We start from the raw sequence: 18,312 nt of genomic DNA, 5'->3' as shown, positions 1-18,312 counted from the left end.
GGACTTTTCTAGGACTGGTTTAGAGCCCTCACTTATTCTTTACATATTTTTAAAGCCATTCTATAGCCACATTGATAAAGTAAATATTTTCGTATTGGAACACAAGAGAGCTGCGTCAGCAGTGTTCTTTTATGTCAATGCACCACAGCGAAAGTGAAAGTGATCCTTTTAATGATAGCAATGTAATCTGAAATATGACCTGTGTACTAATAGGCCACTTCGGAAAATGTCTTTTCACAGAGAATAACAAAATCATCTGCCTAACATTTATTGGGTAAGGAAGATTAAGGCCCGGTTTAGGAACAAAAACCTGCTGTAGGACAAATGTTAAAACTATCTTCACACTCTTTATCCCCTTTCTATACCTCTCTTTTCATCTCCTCATTCAACCATCCACCTCTATCCATCCACCTACCCACTCACCCATCCATCCAGACTCCAAGCCAGTCACCCACCCACACATCCACCACCCATTCATCCATCTAGCATCAATGCATATACTCTCTCTCTCACACACACACACACACTTACTTTAATTCTATATCTCTGTTTCTCCCTCTCTATTTTTCTGTAGTCCCCTCTGTACTATATGCAGTAAACGATGGGGAGCTTAATAAAGTCACAGCAGCACCAGCAGTGACCTCTGGGCTTACAATGGCTCCAGTTCCATCTGAATGGTTTCTGATTACAGAAATGTGCTCTTTAGCGTAGCTTTGGTCCATTAAAGGGAGAGATGCAGCTTTGAAAACAAAATTCCCATTTGGAGACATGTCCAGCGGGGCACATGCAGTCTGCTCCTACATACGCCATGTCTCATGTATTGTTATCTAAGCAATGGTTTGAAATAGGGTTGCTAAACCAGAAGCACACACAAACACAACAACGCACAAGCACACAAACAACCACACATACATACACCCACTCACACGCACACACATCACACTCAACAACACACAACACACACACACATACAAACACAACTTCAAAATCACACATACACACACAAAAACACCCACCCACACACATACACACAATTACACATACAACCACACACACACAAACGCACACACACATACACAACCACACATGCAACCACATTCACACACACCCACACCGACACATACAACCACACACAACAAAAACACACACAGCACACACATACACACACATACACACAATCACACATACAACCACACACAGCCAAACATACAACTATACAGACACACAACCACACACACAACAATACACACACACAAACACTTATAGACTTTTGTTGCAATTGGTGTTGCAAAATTTAGCAATGCCAATAGCTCAAACTAAATTAATGCGAGACCTATTGCATTGCAAATGCTTGTTTAAGTAGAAGGACGATTATAGCATTCTTAAAGGCAGAAGGGACCCTGCCCTGCGTCAGTGACTCGTTGAGAAAAGGTAGCACACTGTGAGGTAAGTAGGAAAGGACATCTCTCATGATGTGGGGGGGACAGAAGTCGTAAGGGGAGCCGGATTTGACACGAATCAATAGATATGAGAGCGTCAAAGGGCTAATGAGAGGAAAATTATCCAGGGTGGATGCGTTAGTTACCAGGTTGTCCCGAGATTCTCTAAGCAATGTAGTAGGGATACTAGCTTTGATAGTAGACATCTTCTCCAGGAAAAAATTGTTTAGAGAATCACATAGGTCTTGAGTGGGAGTTTGTTTGGGGAGAATCCTTTTGGAGTTACAGAGGTCGTTGACTATAGAAAAAATGTCCTTCGACTTGTTCTGGGAGTCTAATATTCTTTGTGAGAAATAGGCTGCTTTGTCTCCCAGAATGGCAATTGTATATTCTTTGCGAGCTAGAGAGAATTGGAGTTTATCTTCCGGGGAGTAACGTGACCTCCATTTTCTTTCTTTTTGGCGGAGCTCCAGTTTCTGTTTTTTTAGTTTGGCAGAGAACCGTTTTTGGGAGTCAGACTGGCGAGTGCGCGTGAACTTGATAAGTGGGGCATGAATGTTAACAAGCCGACTGCAACCAAGAAGAAATGTTGGCTTCCATAGAATTGACATCTGAGTTAAAGGTGGGTACTGAACTAGTCAGTGTGTCTGTGAAGGCTTGTGTATCTAAGGCCCTCCACTTTCTAGTGACTCCGCCCCCTGAGGGGATGTTCTTGAGCAGAGAAAGCATGACAACGTTAAATTGTATTAAGTAATGATCCGACCATATGCAAGGAGAAATGGTCAGTTCTGTCAGTGAGAGATTGATAGACCAAATTTGGTCCAATGCGTGACCTTTGATATGAGTGGCAGAATGAATGTGTTGAACAAAATTTTAATTTAAGAGTAACTCAAGTAACTCTGTGGCGTGGGGTGTCGTTAAGCCAATAATTCAAGTCACCTATGAGTAAGATATTAGTAAAATTCATGGCCAAATTAGCCAGCTGTTCACATAGGGAAATGGGAAAATTAGGCATGAGCTGGGGTGGTCGATAGAGCAGTACAAAAATAAGAGCGCCAGAACTGGAGTCTAGTTTGATAACTAGATTGTCCACCGCCGGCAGAACCAGAGGGGATATACAGGAATATTTATGGTGTTTCAATATGATAGCGGCGACTCCACCACCGGGTCTGCCTGGAGATCGATTAGCCTGTAGAATATAGTAGTCATGAGGTAGAGCAGCCAAGATATCGGGAGTAGAGTCCTGGGACAACCATGTTTCAGTAAGCAGAAGTATATCTGGTTCAGCTGCTGAAGCAGTAGAAAAATATCAAGCTGATGTTTAACAAGTGACCGTGTATTGAGGTACAAGACGCGGAGAGCAGAGTGTTTCAAGGTGGTAGAAACATGGATGTGGGAATGGTAAGGAGTACAGGTGGGGACAGGGAGGGAACTGTGTATGTGGAAAATCCCATAGTAGTATCTTTTCCATTCATAAAGTGACTAAATTACGTTTTCATGGCTGGTTCCATTGCAGGATGAAGCAAAGCAAACACAAGGAGATGATGGATGGAGCGGTGAAACTTTTCAGACACTCACCCCCAGATGCACATTACTTAGCAACTCTGAAACTGAGTGGGGTTTAAAGAATCCTGCCTACGGCTGGGATAATTTAACTACTTTGAGTTCAGTAATTGTCACTTGAGAGCCAGTTTTGGTTGTTTTGATTAATATTTTGGTATTTTGAAGAAGGCCATGAAAAAATAGTGTATTTCAATTTTAGCACGTGTGACATTTGGCTTGCATTGCACTTATCACCTTGTTCCCAGTGGGTCCAACATCAGTACCAAGAAGTTGTTCATGCTCATGTTTGTTCGTGGCTCAAGAGATTCTTGCCTCTATAAATTATTTCAAATTTATCAGCTTGATTCAGGGAGTGACAGTGAACTTTCATATTCTAGCAGTTTGTCAAGTAAGTGCTATTTGCAAAGTACTTGTTTCCGAACTACAGATGAGTGGAAAGTACCAAACATTTCTATAGAAAGCCTGTTGTCCTAGTTACTTAGTTTCAATTTCATTTTGTAACAACTCTCTGAGGTTTGTGATGTATGTATTCATGGCCTCTTCATGGTTTTTAGTGGCAGTCATTAAGAAGTGCAAAAATCTTTTTGGTATTTCGATTTCCTTTTCAAAAATTTCAAAAATAGTTTTCCATGTAAACTGCAGTGGAAAATACAATATAAAGTTCTACGCTTATGTCACATTCATTGATCTGCAGGCCTGGGCGGAAGTGGGAGTAGACACAGTAGGCACCTTGGTTAGCGACAACACCCTCCTAGACCCTGACAACTTCATGCAAGCCACAGGGGCGCAGGTCACCTTTTGTTTACGTATGCCATGGTGTTACATTATGTAAAAAAGATTTGGGCCCCCCAATAGCAAGAGCCCCCACCGCATGCACTAGTTTGTACATTATACTACATGGGTGAGGGTCGACATCTCATCAAATGGCTGTAAATAGGCATCGGCGCGCAGGCGTCAGTCCCACTCACCGACTTGAGAACGAAATGGTCGGAAACTATCGATTGCGACATATCTGATAAAGCGTGGGCAAGTATACTAGAACACCCCAAACGAGTGTCTCAAAATGCAAACTGCCAATGTATACAGTGCATGGTCCTGCATAGATCCTATCTAACCCTGTGCCGATTACACCGAATGTTCCCAGACACCCAACACTGTTGTCCTCGCTGTAAGACTGAAGAGGCCGGGTTCGTACACATGCTATGGGCTTGCCCTCACCTTAGCGACTACTGGGAGGGGGTGCGTGGCGCTGTGATGGAGGTTACGCACTTACAGATTGAAGACAACATAGCTGAATGCTTGCTAGGACTCCGCAAACGCGCAGGCGCCCAGAAAGTCCAGCTTTGCTTCCTAGACCTTGCCTTTATACTAGCTATACGAGCTATAACGAAGAGGTGGAAGTCTGCGAGACCCCCCTGCATTATCCACATGGTACGATGATGTGATACGCTGGAGTGCCGCAGAAAGTGCAGCAAGCAGACGAGAAGAGGCTCGGGGTTGTGCAAACACCCAATCTCTATGGAGTTGGATACCACATTGGAGGGTTTTAAAGCATCACACTACCCCAACCCTGCCTTAGCTGACACTCTGTACTGCATTGGACAGTGCGACTAGTGGGCGAAAAGAAGACACATATACCCGACAATGCAAAACGGAATGTAAAGTAACAGTCACATGCGGAATTACCATGCCAGACAATTGACCTGATGGGCCAGAACGTGGGAGGGGCAGGGAGGGTACTTGGGTAATTGTTAGTAGTTATGTTAAGAACCCTACTCAAACCAATGCAACTTCATTGTAGTTGTATAACACAAACTGCTTTTGTATTAATAATATACTAGCATAAGCTAGCTGTATAATGACGAGGAATACCTAAGTGAAATATTTGGAACTATAATACTTTATGGTAGTCAATAAAGTTTGTTTTAAAAAAAATCACATTCATTGAGGATCATACATGTGACAAATAAAGTTCAGTGGCAAAAAGCTTGTGAATCAGTTTTATTTCATTGAATATTTTCCAGGTAGAGTGTATGTTCCTACTGTGATATGTATATTATTTATTTAGTTAGTTTTGAAACTGGTATCACATACATCTAGTCTGGCCTCATCATTAATTTTAATGAGCAAGATCGTCCTACTCTGTTTAGATCTCGAATCCCCTCACTGTCGCCCTGTACTTCCATGGTATTGTGTTATATGTGTTTAACCTCCTTGTTATGTTACGTTAATATACTTTAACAGCACAAATTTCACCAACATTCCCTGGTGCTTTCTGACAGTCTTTGGAATTATGTTCTTCTACTTGTTTCAGTAGAGCTAATGGATGCAATGGCAAAAAGAGGAAGGTCAGCAGGCCTAAGGGCCTGCCCCTATTGTGGAAATGTTTCAAAGATTTCACTGGTAACAATCACTGAGTATGTAGAAATACTATTCCTATTGATTGGTAACCAATAAGGAGCCCTCAAGGTGGATGAGATGCAATCTCTTCTACCGAGACTTCCAATCAGTGTAGACACATAATTTTGAACTAGCAGCATTGGTTCAGTTATCTTTGTAGTAGCTGCAAGACAGATGCTACTCCCTTAGTGCAAATGTGACTAAATTAGGGGATTGACTACCGGGAAAGACATATGGCTACTATAACAAAGCATGATCCGCGTAGGCACCTCCAGGTAGTCGTAACAATGCACAAATGTTAAGCCATGCATGTTTCTAAGGTCAAAGCTTGGTCTCATTAAAGGCCATCTTTATAGCATAAGATGATATTGCACTCAGTCTAAAGGTAAATGCCGGGTACTCTGTAGTAGTGAGCAAGACCTTAGTTTTACTGGCAATCAGGTTTGAAAAGTTGTCCGGTATGTGCCATCTGAATAGGAACAGACATGCATGAAGTGGGGAGGTCTCTCTACGGCTGGACACCGTCTCTGTATTGTTATGTAAAACTAAATATGAGCTGTGTTTCTTCCGGAGAGAGCTAAGCATGGATTCTTATGTTACCAGGAATCTCGTGTAAATATTAATGAGAATAGGAGACGAGTGAGATCTGAGGGACATCCCTGCACAATCGTTGGGGCATAGATCTAGGTGGTGAGCAGAAATCCACCTAAAATCTACAAGAAAAATTGTTACCAGCCAAGCACAGTGCCACTAAAACCGGCTTGGTGGAGTGACCGGATCAGGTGGTTATGGTACAATAGGTTTAAGGAAATCCAATATAGCCTTTGTCCTGGCTCCTATGCAGTAACATCTCAAGACGTCAATTTCCATTAAGCCCACCAGCTCATTGTCAAGTGTCAGCTTTTCAAGAGCTTGTTCAGTTTGATAGACGCCAAACCAGTCTCCAGGCAGCAGTGACAAAGGGTTATGAGATCCTCATTAAAAATGGGAGCCAACTGGTTCATATATATTTAGTAGGAAAAGAATCATAGGGAGAGCTGGATGACCAAAAAACTGAAATAAGAGGAACTTACACTTTCACAGTGATTTACCCGAAATGCATCGGACTAATGGTAGGAGACAATGAAACTTACTGTCAGACATTGCCCATGGCAGGGATATCTTCCTGTTCAGCTTTGGTCCAAAATCCTCACAGATTGAGTAAGGATGTGCTGAAAACCGTCATGGATGTTAAGTTCAGAAATGATTTTAATTAGTTACTTTCCTTTTTATTTTCAGTTCCTCTAATGTTTAATCCTTCTTTCTCTTCTTTGATTATTTCACTCTCCTATTACCCTTTTTAATCTACGTTTCCTCCACATCACTTTGAAATGGCCTGAGGGCAGCACAAGTGCAAAACAAGCAACCAAAATGTCCTGACATGCTGTTTAAAAATAAATATTTTTATTCAGGGTTAGCATTCTTTTGGGAGAGTTAAATGCATGCTTCTCATAAAGCCCCATGAAACATATATACCTAGTGCCAGGCCGTGTTTGTGTTTTTGACGATGTGTTCATTGAGGGTGACATTGGTATCAATGGTGAATTCAAGTGACTTGGAATTCAGAAGAGGTTGAGGTTTGAACAATCAAGATTCATGTAAATGAGCCAGGTATGTACTGTTCTTGTTTGTTGTGCTTGGAAACTAACGGGAATTCTGTTTGCGATGGGTTGAGTTTCAGGCAGTGCCTAATTTGAGCTGCCGGTTGCAAGTGGGGCGCACCGGCACTCCTTTTTGGCGACTGGCACTCACTTCCCCATAACAGACTTTGATCCAGTGCAAGAAAGAGAAAAATACAAAGGATGGAAAATGAAGAAAAAGAAAGTAAAAAAAAACAGTGACAATGATAGAAAGCAGTGATGGAAAAAGAACCTGCAAGAGTGAGATAAAGAGGCAGAAATTGTGGGGTGATAAATTAAAGAGGCAGGAGGTGGAATCAGGACTATGAAGCCTTGGTATTTGGCACCCCATCCTTTGATAGTGCCGGCCGTGGGCTTCTGAGCACAGCTTTGCATCCTGACATTTGTTCTTTTATAAATTAAGTACTGACTTCAATTAGGCACTGGACGTCCAAGTCTCAATGATGTGCAAGCAATGTTTGAAACATTGGATGTCAGAAGAGACTTTTTTTTTAATTCAAATAATTTTTTATTGGGTGTTTCAGTATCAAATAAAATGCAAATGATACATACATTCGAAACATACATTATTACGGAAGAAACAGTACAATAAAGCAAAAGGATAATAGGTAACGTACAGTAGGGTACAAAATAATACATACTTCATTAGACGGCGTATCTGGAAAATTATAGTGGGGTCGCATGCAACAGTTTTCATCAATAGAGTTTGAGATAGTACAGAATAAGGAGCAGCAAAGTTATGAGGTTGGGTCGCCGGGTTCCAGAGTGAACAGATCTGATAGGGTACCTCCAGACAACCGGATTGTGGTGTTGTCAGGTCGGGTCAAATGCTTCGGGGAGAGAGGAAATCTAAGGTGGTTTATGGGTGATAAAATAACTGTCAAGGGTAGACCACATCCTTCTCATAGGGGGGCGCCAAGGTGATTGTTGGAGAGCTATGTCATCCGCTCCCCTGAGGCTAATCACCCAGTTGAGCCAGCATGCAAAGGTAGCTTTGCTAGAGTCCTTCCAATTGCTAAGGACTATTTTAACAGCTGCTGTGAGCAGGAGATCTAGTAGTGCTCTGTCGTCGGCGTGGAGGGAGGGCTCTTGGGAGAAACCGAAGGCTAGGTACGGTAGATCCCTGGACGGGGAAATGGGGAACATTTTACTGATAAAATCAAATATCTTGTCCCAGAAGGGGGTTACACAGTCGCAATGTAGGATAATGTGTGCTAAGTCGCCTTCCACCCATTTACAGTTCCAGCAAAAGGCGTCTGGGCTGATGTTATGGGCATAGAGACGCGCCGGATTCCAAAAGGCTTTGTGGAGGAACCAATATTTGGTCTGGGATAAGGTAGGGCTAATTTTGTGTCGCATGCAAGATTCCTAGGTGTTGGTCCAATCTGCTTCTGAGATCGGTGTAGATGACAGATCTGACCAGAACTGTGTGAGTGGAGCGGTTAGAGTGGTATGTTGGGGGCGAATGAGTTTGTAGAGATAGGACACCTGATGGCCTAATCTGTTTAACCTAGCGAGGTAAGATGGGAGGGAGGGGGGTGTTAAAGAGAGTTTCGCTTTAGAGAGTGCAGCTTTTATGTTTAAGAAGGTGTAGAATTCTAGTGGCGCAAGACTATAAGTAGCTTTTATGTCTCTGAATGGATAGAGTATGACCCCTCGAATAGTTGGTGCGGGAAAAAGATGCCTTTTTTAACCCACTGCGAGTTATACAGTGGTTTGCCTTTATATAGTATAGATCGATTATTCCATAAAGATTCCCAACCTGAGCGGCAAATGCTATGATCCAGAAATTGATCGATTTTAGGCAGTGCCGCTTTCGTATTACGGAAGATTGATTTCGAGTGGGATAACATGTTTAGGTTGAATGAGAGGGCCGCAGCAGGGGAGACGCCGTCTAGGATCGCTTGTTCGACTTCCAGCCAAACCGGGATGTAGTCTACCGCGGGGGCTAGCCAGTGGGCTCCTTGTCCCGCTAGGAAAGCGATCTCGTAGCGCCTAAAGTCCGGTAGGTTGACCCCTCCTAGTGACTTGTCTAAGCGTAACTTTTTAATGCTGATTCTCGCTTTTTTCCCTTTCCATAGGAAGTTGGTGAGTGCCTGGTCGAGCTTGTGGTAGAAATCTTGGGTAAGGGTTAGAGGAAGCATGGAAATAAGATAGTTCACCAGGGGCGAGATCATCATTTTGATGGTCTCCACTCTGCCCCACCAAGTGATGAAGCGAGGGGACCATCCTTCAAGTTGGCTTTTTATTTTAGTTAAGGTAGCCTTCTCGTTTTGTTGAAGGGTTTCCAAAAGGGAGTCTCCAAATTCTATCCCCAGGTACTTTACAAATCCTGATTGCCAGCAGAGACCAGAATTCTTTAGTGGCTAGGATGTTCAATGGCTTGACCTCCAATTTCTCCCGATTAAGTTTATACCCCGAATGGGTGGAGTATGTTTCAATGGTGGACATCAAGGCGGCGATGGAGGGCTCCGGGGATTCAGATACTATCATGATGTCATCCGCATAAGCGGCTAATTTAACACAGGTATCTCCAAAACTAACTCCCTTGATTTTATCATTCTTTTTAATATGGCGATGAGGGGTTCCATCGCTAGGAGGAAGAGTGACGGGGAGAGAGGGCAGCCCTGTCTGGTTCCCTGTTCCAGGCCGAACGGATCCGACAATGAGCCATTTATGGCAATGCGAGTGGATGGGGAGAGGTATACAGCCCGATTCATGAAGCAAAATTGCACTCGCAAAGGGCAAGATTCTCAGAATCTTGCCTTTTGCGAGTGCAATTTTGGCATTTGGGATTCACAATCCCAAATGCAAAAATCGCTAATGAGGAATTAGCAAATATGCGAGGATTAGCATTTAAGGAATCTCTATTAGAGATTCCTTAAATGCTATTCATGACACTTGCAAAAATTGCGATTTAGCAAAATTGGGCCGCTATTTACCGAGAGGTCAGACCTCTCGGTAAATAGCAAAAACTCAGAAAAATGCTTTTAAAAGCATTTTTCTAAGTTGCATGTTGCACACACACATGTCCTTTGGACATGTGTGTGCGCAACACCTGTTCAAATGTGCATTTTAGGGGTGCTACAGGGTGTCCTTTGGACACCCCTGGCACCCTTAAAATCGCTATCTTATTTGCGAGTAGTAAATTGCTACTCGCAAATAAAGGATACTCCCCATTCATTCCTATGGGCCTTTTGGCCCATAGGAATGAATGGGGAGTTATTCCTTTTTTTGCGAGTAGGAAATTTCTACTCGCAAATAGAGAACATGGAGGAATCACTATATATTTAGCAATTCCTACATGAATACCGTTTTGCGTGTCCTCAATAGCGAGTCGCTATGATTCGCTATTAGGGCCACGCAAAACGGCCCGTACATGAATCAGGCTGATAGAGCCATAACCATATCTATGAAGGTGTTCCCTAGGTTGAAGTTGGACATGCAATGTTTAAGGAAGAGCCAAGAGACTCTATAGAACGCTTTCTCCGCGTCTAGCGTAATAGCCATGGAGGGAGCATCAAATGCTTTGGCCCTTTCTATAACATGGCAGAGAAGTCTCGTGTTGTCATTAGACATGCGATGTTTTAGGAAACCAACCTGCGATGTACTAATTAATTTAGGGAGGAGCAAGTTCAGTCTGTTCGCGAGAATTTTTGCGTAGATCTTGCAGTCCAGATTTATTAACGATATAGGTCGATAATTTTTGGTCAGAAGCGGATCCTTCCCTCCTTTAGGTATGATAATAATGGTGGCCTCACTCATTGATTTAGTTATCCCTTTTTTTAGAGGCAAAGGATTGAAACAATTTTAGTAGGGTTGGGCTAATAGGGGTCTTGAGTTCCTTGTAGAAACCGGCTGAGAAGCCGTCGGGGCCTGGTGCTTTATTGCATTTGAGGGTTTTAATGGAAGCCGAGACTTCCTGTAGGGTGAGCGGGGAGTTCAACTTCAGATTATCAGTGTCATTGAGTTTTGGGAGGCCTAAGGATAGTTCAGGTAGTCAGAGCACGCCTGTGAGTCAAAGTCTAATTTATTCTTGTAAAGGTCTTCATAAAAGGACCTGAAGGTATGGAGAATGTGGCTTTGTTTAGTTTGGACAATATTATTTTGATCTTTAATTGAGGCAATGTTGAATTGCCTATTTTTATGTTTTAGATAGGATGCCAATAGCTTCCCAGCTTTGTTACCCTCGCATACCTTCAAGGACTTGAATTTATTAACCCAAACCCCCACTCTTCTGCTAAGAATCGCGTTGTAATCGTATTTCTTTTTAGTGAGGTCGATTAGAATCGATGTGTAGTGTAGGTCCGCCGCATGAGATAGTTCCAGAGTCTTAATGTCTCTCTCCAAAGCAACGAGCTCTAAGTTTAGTTTTTTGTTAGTTTGCGCCTGGATGCCAATAATCACCCCTCTTATGGTGGCCTTAAGTGCGTCCCAGACATTAGCTATATGCGAGCACGGAATATCATTTAAGGTAAGGTAATCCTGTATTGCAGACTCAATCTTTTTTTACTGTTTTCTGGTTCGGTGAAAATATCGTCATTGAAGCGCCATCTCTTTGGGGGAAGGGTGGATCTGGAGCCTACTAGTTTGGTCTGTATGCTGGAGTGGTCAGAGACCAGTTTGGGGGCAATATTGGTTTCATCAATAAGGTGTGTGAAAGGGCTATTGATGAGGATATAATCGATTCTGGAGTAGGAATTATGGGGAGTCGAATAAAACGTGTAGTCACGACCGTCGGGGTGTTGCAGTCTCCACGAATCTTGCAGGTTGAATTTGGAACAGAGGCGTTTTAAACTGTTGTGTGAACGGGTGGGGTGATAGGTACAATTTGATTGATGATCAATTACCGGGTCTAGAGGTAAGTTGAAGTCCCCCCCAACGATTAGTAGTTCATCTGGTGGGATGTTTTCAAGCATAGGTGAGAGGGAGTCCCAAAAGATCGGGTCATCTCCATTTGGACCATAAATATTCAAAACATGGATGTGATCATCGTTCTTTAGAAGGTGTGCCATGACTAATCTACCATCGGTATCCTGAGTATGTGATATTATGGAAATGTTGGACTTTTTTGCAATAAGGGTAAGGACCCCTCTCTTTTTGTGTACTGCTGAGGAGCATAAAGTATGTGAAATCCAGTGTTGTTTGATAAATTCAGCGTCTTCGTTTGACAATTTGGTCCCCTCGAGTAGGAAAATGTCGCCCTTGGATTTGGCAAGATATTCTAGGACTTTCCTCCGTTTAACCGGGTGGTTGAGCCCTTTGACATTTAGAGAGACAACGTTAAGGCCTTCCGATATGGACTTGGTGTGGGTCATTAGGCTGCAGAGTACCGCTTTTGAATTGGTAAATCTACTGTTGTGAGAGTTACTGCGATTTTGGATTTGAGAGCTGGTCTGGTTCGGAAATAAGGTGTGTGAAATTCAGAAAAGGGCTGAGAGAGCGTATGGCGAGTAATCAACCATAAACATTTCGGCTTGATAATGATCTGTACTGTTGTAACTAAGAGGACAACACAAAATGTAAACAAAAGAGCACAAAAGGCATACTGAAACAATCCAAGAAGAGCCCCCCCCCCCCCCCCCAGAAGAGACTTTTGAGTAGAGTTGTGTATCTTCGACACATTGGTGAATCTTGATGCTGTTATCTGGGAGTAGAGCACCAAGTGATTCCACTTATGAGTTGAAGATGGCAGGAGACAGTATTAAACTCTGGGGGACTCCACAGGTCATAGTGATCTTTTGGGTCAGTGAGTGTCCATATGAACAAGCTAGTGTTGGTTGGAACGGTAGGAGAAGAACCAGTGAAGGACATTAGGGGTCAATCCTATTTTAGATTCCAGGGTGTGTATGATAGTGAGATGGTCAAGTGTGTCGAAGGCAGCTGAAAGGTCCAACAGTATCAGGAAGCAAGCGTCATTTTCATCTGTGGTTAAGAGGGCATCATCTACGATGTGTAAGGTAATGGTCTTCGTGCTGCAGCTTGATCAGAGACCATGATCATGGAGTTGAACATAGACTGCTTTTTCAATTAACTTGCCGATGAATGGTAGGTGAGTAATGGACCCATAGTTGGCAAGGCCATAAGGATCCAGGTAGGGAGGATCTGGGGGTTTAGAGTTTCGGGGAAGATGCCTTAAGTAAAGAAGTTATTGACAATGGTGATAAGGTAAGAGAGCATACCTAGAGAGAGCTGTGATAAAGGACAAGGGTAAACGTTTTGTTCACTTTAGGAACATATTTTTACTTTGTAACTTGTATGTCAAATGCAACAGGTCCATTAAATGAAAATCCCAGATAAAATGTTACGTTTTCATCCCCATGAGGCACTGAAGCAAAATGCAAAGGCAGAATGGGAATAGTGTTCTTTTGGCAGTGGCCATGAACAAACACGTTTCTATCTTCTGTCCACCCTTTTACTCTTTTTAAAACCTTTGTAACTGTTTCTGCTTTCCATACATCTCCATTTAGCCATTTTAATCGCCTTTCAAATAACGGGCCGCTAAGCCACTTTTCAATCTTGCTTTTGTGTACAGCCCTGTTTAACCCATTTCCATTTCCAAGGAAAAAGTGTGTATATATTCTTTTTTTTCTTGAGGGAACATTTTTTATTTTCATTTCATACAGACGTTTCAGCGTCTGAAGGGCCGATATCAAAATTGTGTCTTTTTCTGGACTTGCGTCTCTGTCTTCTGCTTCGTCAGGCCAGTAGAGTAATGAAAGCAAATAATGTGCACTTGCTGGAAGAGGCATCTTTCTTTTTCTTATAAAGCTCTTGCTAAGTTCTCTTAGTTTTGGAAATGTTATGAGTTTCGAAGACATGGGTGATAGACATGCAAGTGTAATATGAGATAATATGTAATTAATAAGATCAGTGTCATCAAGACTGTCTTTTTGTAGATCTCCTGGGTACAGGCTGATGATTTGTTCAAGTTTTTGGACTGATCTGTTGTCTTTCGAATCTGAGAGCATTGAAAGAATCCTAGTGAAATCCCCACCACCAAATTTGTAAATGTTCATGCGTCTGACAAGGGGTGTTAGATAAGCTTGAGATTCAAATCCTATATTCTTTTTCTGTGAAAAGAAGTCTAAACTGAAGAATCTTGCACATACTTCGGATTTCCTGATGAACCATTTTCTTGAATCATGAACTGCATCATCCTCTTTATTGTTTTGTTCTTCGTCATCATTTTTATCAGTCTGAAAATAACTAAGATCTTCCGAAATCCATTCGAGGGCGTTATAGATGTTCTGTCGCAATCCCTTCAGACGGCCATGGAGTTTGTGCCATGGCTCTCTTATGTCTTCTGGAATATGATCTTCATTGAGATAATCTATCAAGTCACTTGCTCCACTCTGTTCTTTAAGTCTATGCTCTCTCTCTTTGTTTCTGTTGAACGGCTCTACTGAGGAAAGCAGTTGCAACAGCCTACATCCAACATTAACCTCTCCAAAATAACCACTGTTATTCATGCAGTCCACCTCTGACTTTGCAGCCTTTTCTGAAGCCCTGAAACATTCCATTGCTTTAAGGGCAATCTCTATGATTTCTGTGGATTCAGCAGCAGTAAGAACCTTCCCCTCTCCTTTTTCTTCTACGGCAGCATCAAACATTTTTCTGTACACTTGACCTTCTGTGTCTAATATGAATGAATCTCGCGGCAGATGGGATTTGGCAACCTCTGCCCAGTACTGAGCACCTTTAAACTTTCCGTTTGTGTAATGTAGTCTGGCAAGCTGCTGAGCAACAAATGGATCTTTCCCCAGGCATTCATAAGCTGCTTGCAACAAAGTAATAGCTGCTTCAAGGTTCTTTTCAGTATCACAAATATGCTCGATAAGTGGAGAGAAAAAGCTGTCCACGTTGTCACCTTTACTTTTTCTGTATCGTCGGAGAAATAAATCTCTGATTAGCTTCATAAATTCTTCCCGTCCAAATCGATGATTAAAAAGAACCTTTTCTTGCAGAAGATCCATAGCAATTTGACTCTGATGCCTACTTCCTGAAAGTTGATATAGAATTTGCTTAGCAACAAGGGGGTGTATAATATGAATTGATGAGAGCCAGGTGGTATTTTCTCGCAATTCAATGAAAATGAGTCTTGCTTGCTCACTTAAACTGTTTTTAAAATTATACGTTCTTACTCTGTCTTTCTCATCTGTTGTGTATGCACCAATTCCCAAAAAAGCCTCACAGTGTGATAATGAAATGTATGAATTTTGTACATAGGAATTCAGGAGTGCAACATACCGAATCAGACTAGTTACAAGAGAGGAGTGATCAATTCCCTGCAATAAGTGTTTTACAAAGTTCTTCACATACTGTTCATTAAATTCTTGGCTCATTAAAACAAAAGTTAAGATAAATTCTGGCTTGCAGTTAAACTGCTGTTCAAGTTGAGTACGCTTACTGGCAAACTGTTGTTTTTCCTCATCTGTTAATTTATGAGTGACTGCAACTGTTTCAAGTGGAGAAGCTCTACAAAGCTTTTCAGGCACATTAGACCGTTTACAGCTCATTATAATAAAACATGGCTTCAAACGATTAACATTTTTGTACGCCATTGCATCTCCTAGGTCATGACGTAAATCATCTAGATACTCTTCGTCACAGTCTTCAACAAGGAGGAGGACTGGGAGGCAGTGCCTGCTATCTTTTTCTTCATATTCTCTGAATTTAACAGCATGTTCACTTACTGTTGTGAATGAGAATGATGTCTTTACTACTGCACACCTTAACTCCTTTCTGTTTTTCCATAGAACCTGACGTGCAACAGTACTACCACCACTTCCTGGCTGATGAAATATTTTTATTCTGGCTATTGAAAGCTTAATTTTCCCTCCGTGCAAAACGTCATTTAAAATATCCTGGACCTCTTTGCATGCCTCTCGCTCAATAACATCTCCACATATCTTTTTGTCAGCAAGCCAAAAGTTGTTCCAGCTTACTTTTCCCCCTTGATAGAAAGTACTTTCTACTTCATGTACTTTTTGTGGACTCCAGAAGTCAGGTTTTATATTATTGCATTCATCAACACATAATATTTCAAGAGAACATAACTTTTCTTCCTCCACAGCTGTCAGTGGACACAGTCCTTTTGTGATAACTGGCAAATGCTTTGTTAAAACATTTGAAGGCAGCATGGTTTGAATTGTAGCATCTACATGACTAAGTTTCATTCCAACAATACTCATCTCACCTAGTCTCTCAATAGGACAGGAGGCCTGTGCTAAAGATGCCCATTCCTCATAATTTTCTCTAGATTCTGCAATGCAAATAATGTTATCCATTTCTGTGTAAAATTCATGAAAAGTGTCAATTAGTGGCTTTTTGACTCGAGATAACAGAAGAAATAACACAACAAAAGAACCCTTTGGAAGTATTTCACCACAGATTAGTGAAACTGCTTTCTTTAGATATTTCCTCCTAGTTTTTATCCAAGTGTTTTCATCACAAGGTTTGTCATCTCCAAGATAATCATTTCTCCCATTGCAAAATATCCAGCTAGTTTGGTCAAACAAGAGCATGTGTTTTTTGAATTCACTTACACTTACTCCACCTTCAATAGAGTAGCTTTGGAGGGAATGAAGATTTGTTGCATGGTGTTCTTTGTATTTTTTACATAAGCCTGCCATATTAGAATTTGCATCAAAATCAAAAACACAGAAAACGTTCATCCGTGTTAAAAAGTTAACATGTTGCAAATCTTCCTCAGTACATTTATTTGTAACCAGTATATACCACAATGAGTCATCCATAGACTTCTTGCCATCAGTTAAAAGGATAGTCAATTTTCGGCCCAAAATGTCTGGGTGATCATTGTCAGCAGGATGCTTGGATTTTTCTGCCTTTTCTCGCCTTGAATCCCTTTCATGCATGCCATTGAAAAATGCAAGGTAATCATCAGATTTGATAGGTACAGAATTCGCCCCTACTCTGTTGTAGATAGTTTGCTTGCCATACGTGAGCTTATTTGAAGCATCAAAAGTAACGAGACGTACTTGAAAAATCTTTCCTTTTACTATGCTAATTAATGGTTCAATATCAACCTCAATAACAAAGCGTTGTTCCTCCATGTCTTTCTCAATCACTTTCTCAATCACTTCAATGAATTTAGGAGGGTGAATGCAATGCCTCACAGCTTCCAGTTCTGTGGCAAAACAATTTTCAGTTAAATCCAAAGCATCAACAAAATTGCTCCTGTCATTTACTGGAAAACCAATAATTTGTCCATGCTTAAATTCCTTATGTTCTATGCTGTCCACTACACCAAAATGTATTGTGCCATTTGTACGAACATTCATACATGCAGAACCAAAACGAAAAACCTCATTTGCAAATTTTGACTTTTTGGTTCTGGTATCAAATTGAGCAGCAGTCAAAAATGATTTGTATTCATGGCAAGGGGTAATCATATCTATTATTCCAGTTTCAGGTAGAGCGAGGACTGTATTTTTCACATACTTAAATGTAATGTCATCTTTTCCAAATGGTCGAAATTTGGCAAACGTTAAAGACTTTGTTGCAGTTTTCACTTTTTCATCAACAGTGTCATTCACTTGTGATCCTACGTGTTGTTTCTTATACTGTTCATCCTTGTTTTGAATATCTACTTGTGATGCTAAAGGAAGGTCAAAACTGTTTTGGATATCTTTGGTCCCACTAGCCTGAGTATCATTGTTTTGATATTCAATAGGTTTTGAAACATTCTTTGAAATAGAACAGTCTTTTTTCTCCCAATTTCTCGTCTGGCTCTCATGAGGTTCAGTTTGAAAAACTTCTGAAGGTGCTTTATGGAAATCTGACTGAGCATTGATTTGCAGATTTTCTAGAAGTTTATTTCTTTCTTCAAAAAGCAGTTTGATTGGTCCTTTTCTCATGCCCATTCTGCTCAGAAAAGATTCATCTACTTTTCTCAGAACACGACCATCAACTTCCTCTTGATGTAACTTCTGTATGTATGTTTGTTTTATTCCAATTGACTGCAACCAAGTACTAACATGAACTTCGTCCCATTGGTCCAAGGGAAGTTTCATGAAATCTAAAAATAAAGAGAAATATACGATTAGCAGTATACCATCACAGGATTTTGTAAATAAAAGCCATTTTGAAATGATGTATACATACCCATTTTCTCTTAACCACTTGGAAGCTCATCATATTCTGCTGCTGCGCTGGGATTTACAAAAACCCATTATTCATGACGAGCTGGGCTCGTCATGAGCGTGCTG

The 18,312-nt window shown here is 41.4% G+C and overlaps 2 protein-coding genes across 2 annotated transcripts in view; both read right to left on the bottom strand.

The window, feature by feature from the left end:
* Positions 1-18,312, bottom strand: part of LOC144770102 (sterile alpha motif domain-containing protein 9-like) — a 554,812-nt gene that overhangs the window by 405,131 nt on the left and 131,369 nt on the right. The gene's annotated exons all lie outside the window — the stretch shown is intronic.
* On the bottom strand, positions 7,566-18,117 carry LOC144770101 (sterile alpha motif domain-containing protein 9-like). Its single transcript, XM_078654352.1, has one exon. It carries the CDS (start codon positions 18,115-18,117, stop codon positions 13,324-13,326), a length of 4,794 nt encoding a protein of 1,597 aa, XP_078510478.1. The 3' UTR covers positions 7,566-13,323.

The sequence above is a fragment of the Lissotriton helveticus genome, chromosome 7 (assembly GCF_964261635.1).
Source record: "Lissotriton helveticus chromosome 7, aLisHel1.1, whole genome shotgun sequence".
Lineage (NCBI taxonomy): Eukaryota > Metazoa > Chordata > Amphibia > Caudata > Salamandridae > Lissotriton > Lissotriton helveticus.
The sequence above is the reverse complement of the archived record's forward strand: the minus strand, read 5'-3'. Positions and strand labels throughout refer to the sequence as shown.

Bases quoted from the DNA above. Each gene is read 5' to 3' on its own strand.
- LOC144770101 (XM_078654352.1), bottom strand. From the start codon at position 18,117: ATGAAACTTCCCTTGGACCAATGGGACGAAGTTCATGTTAGTACTTGG.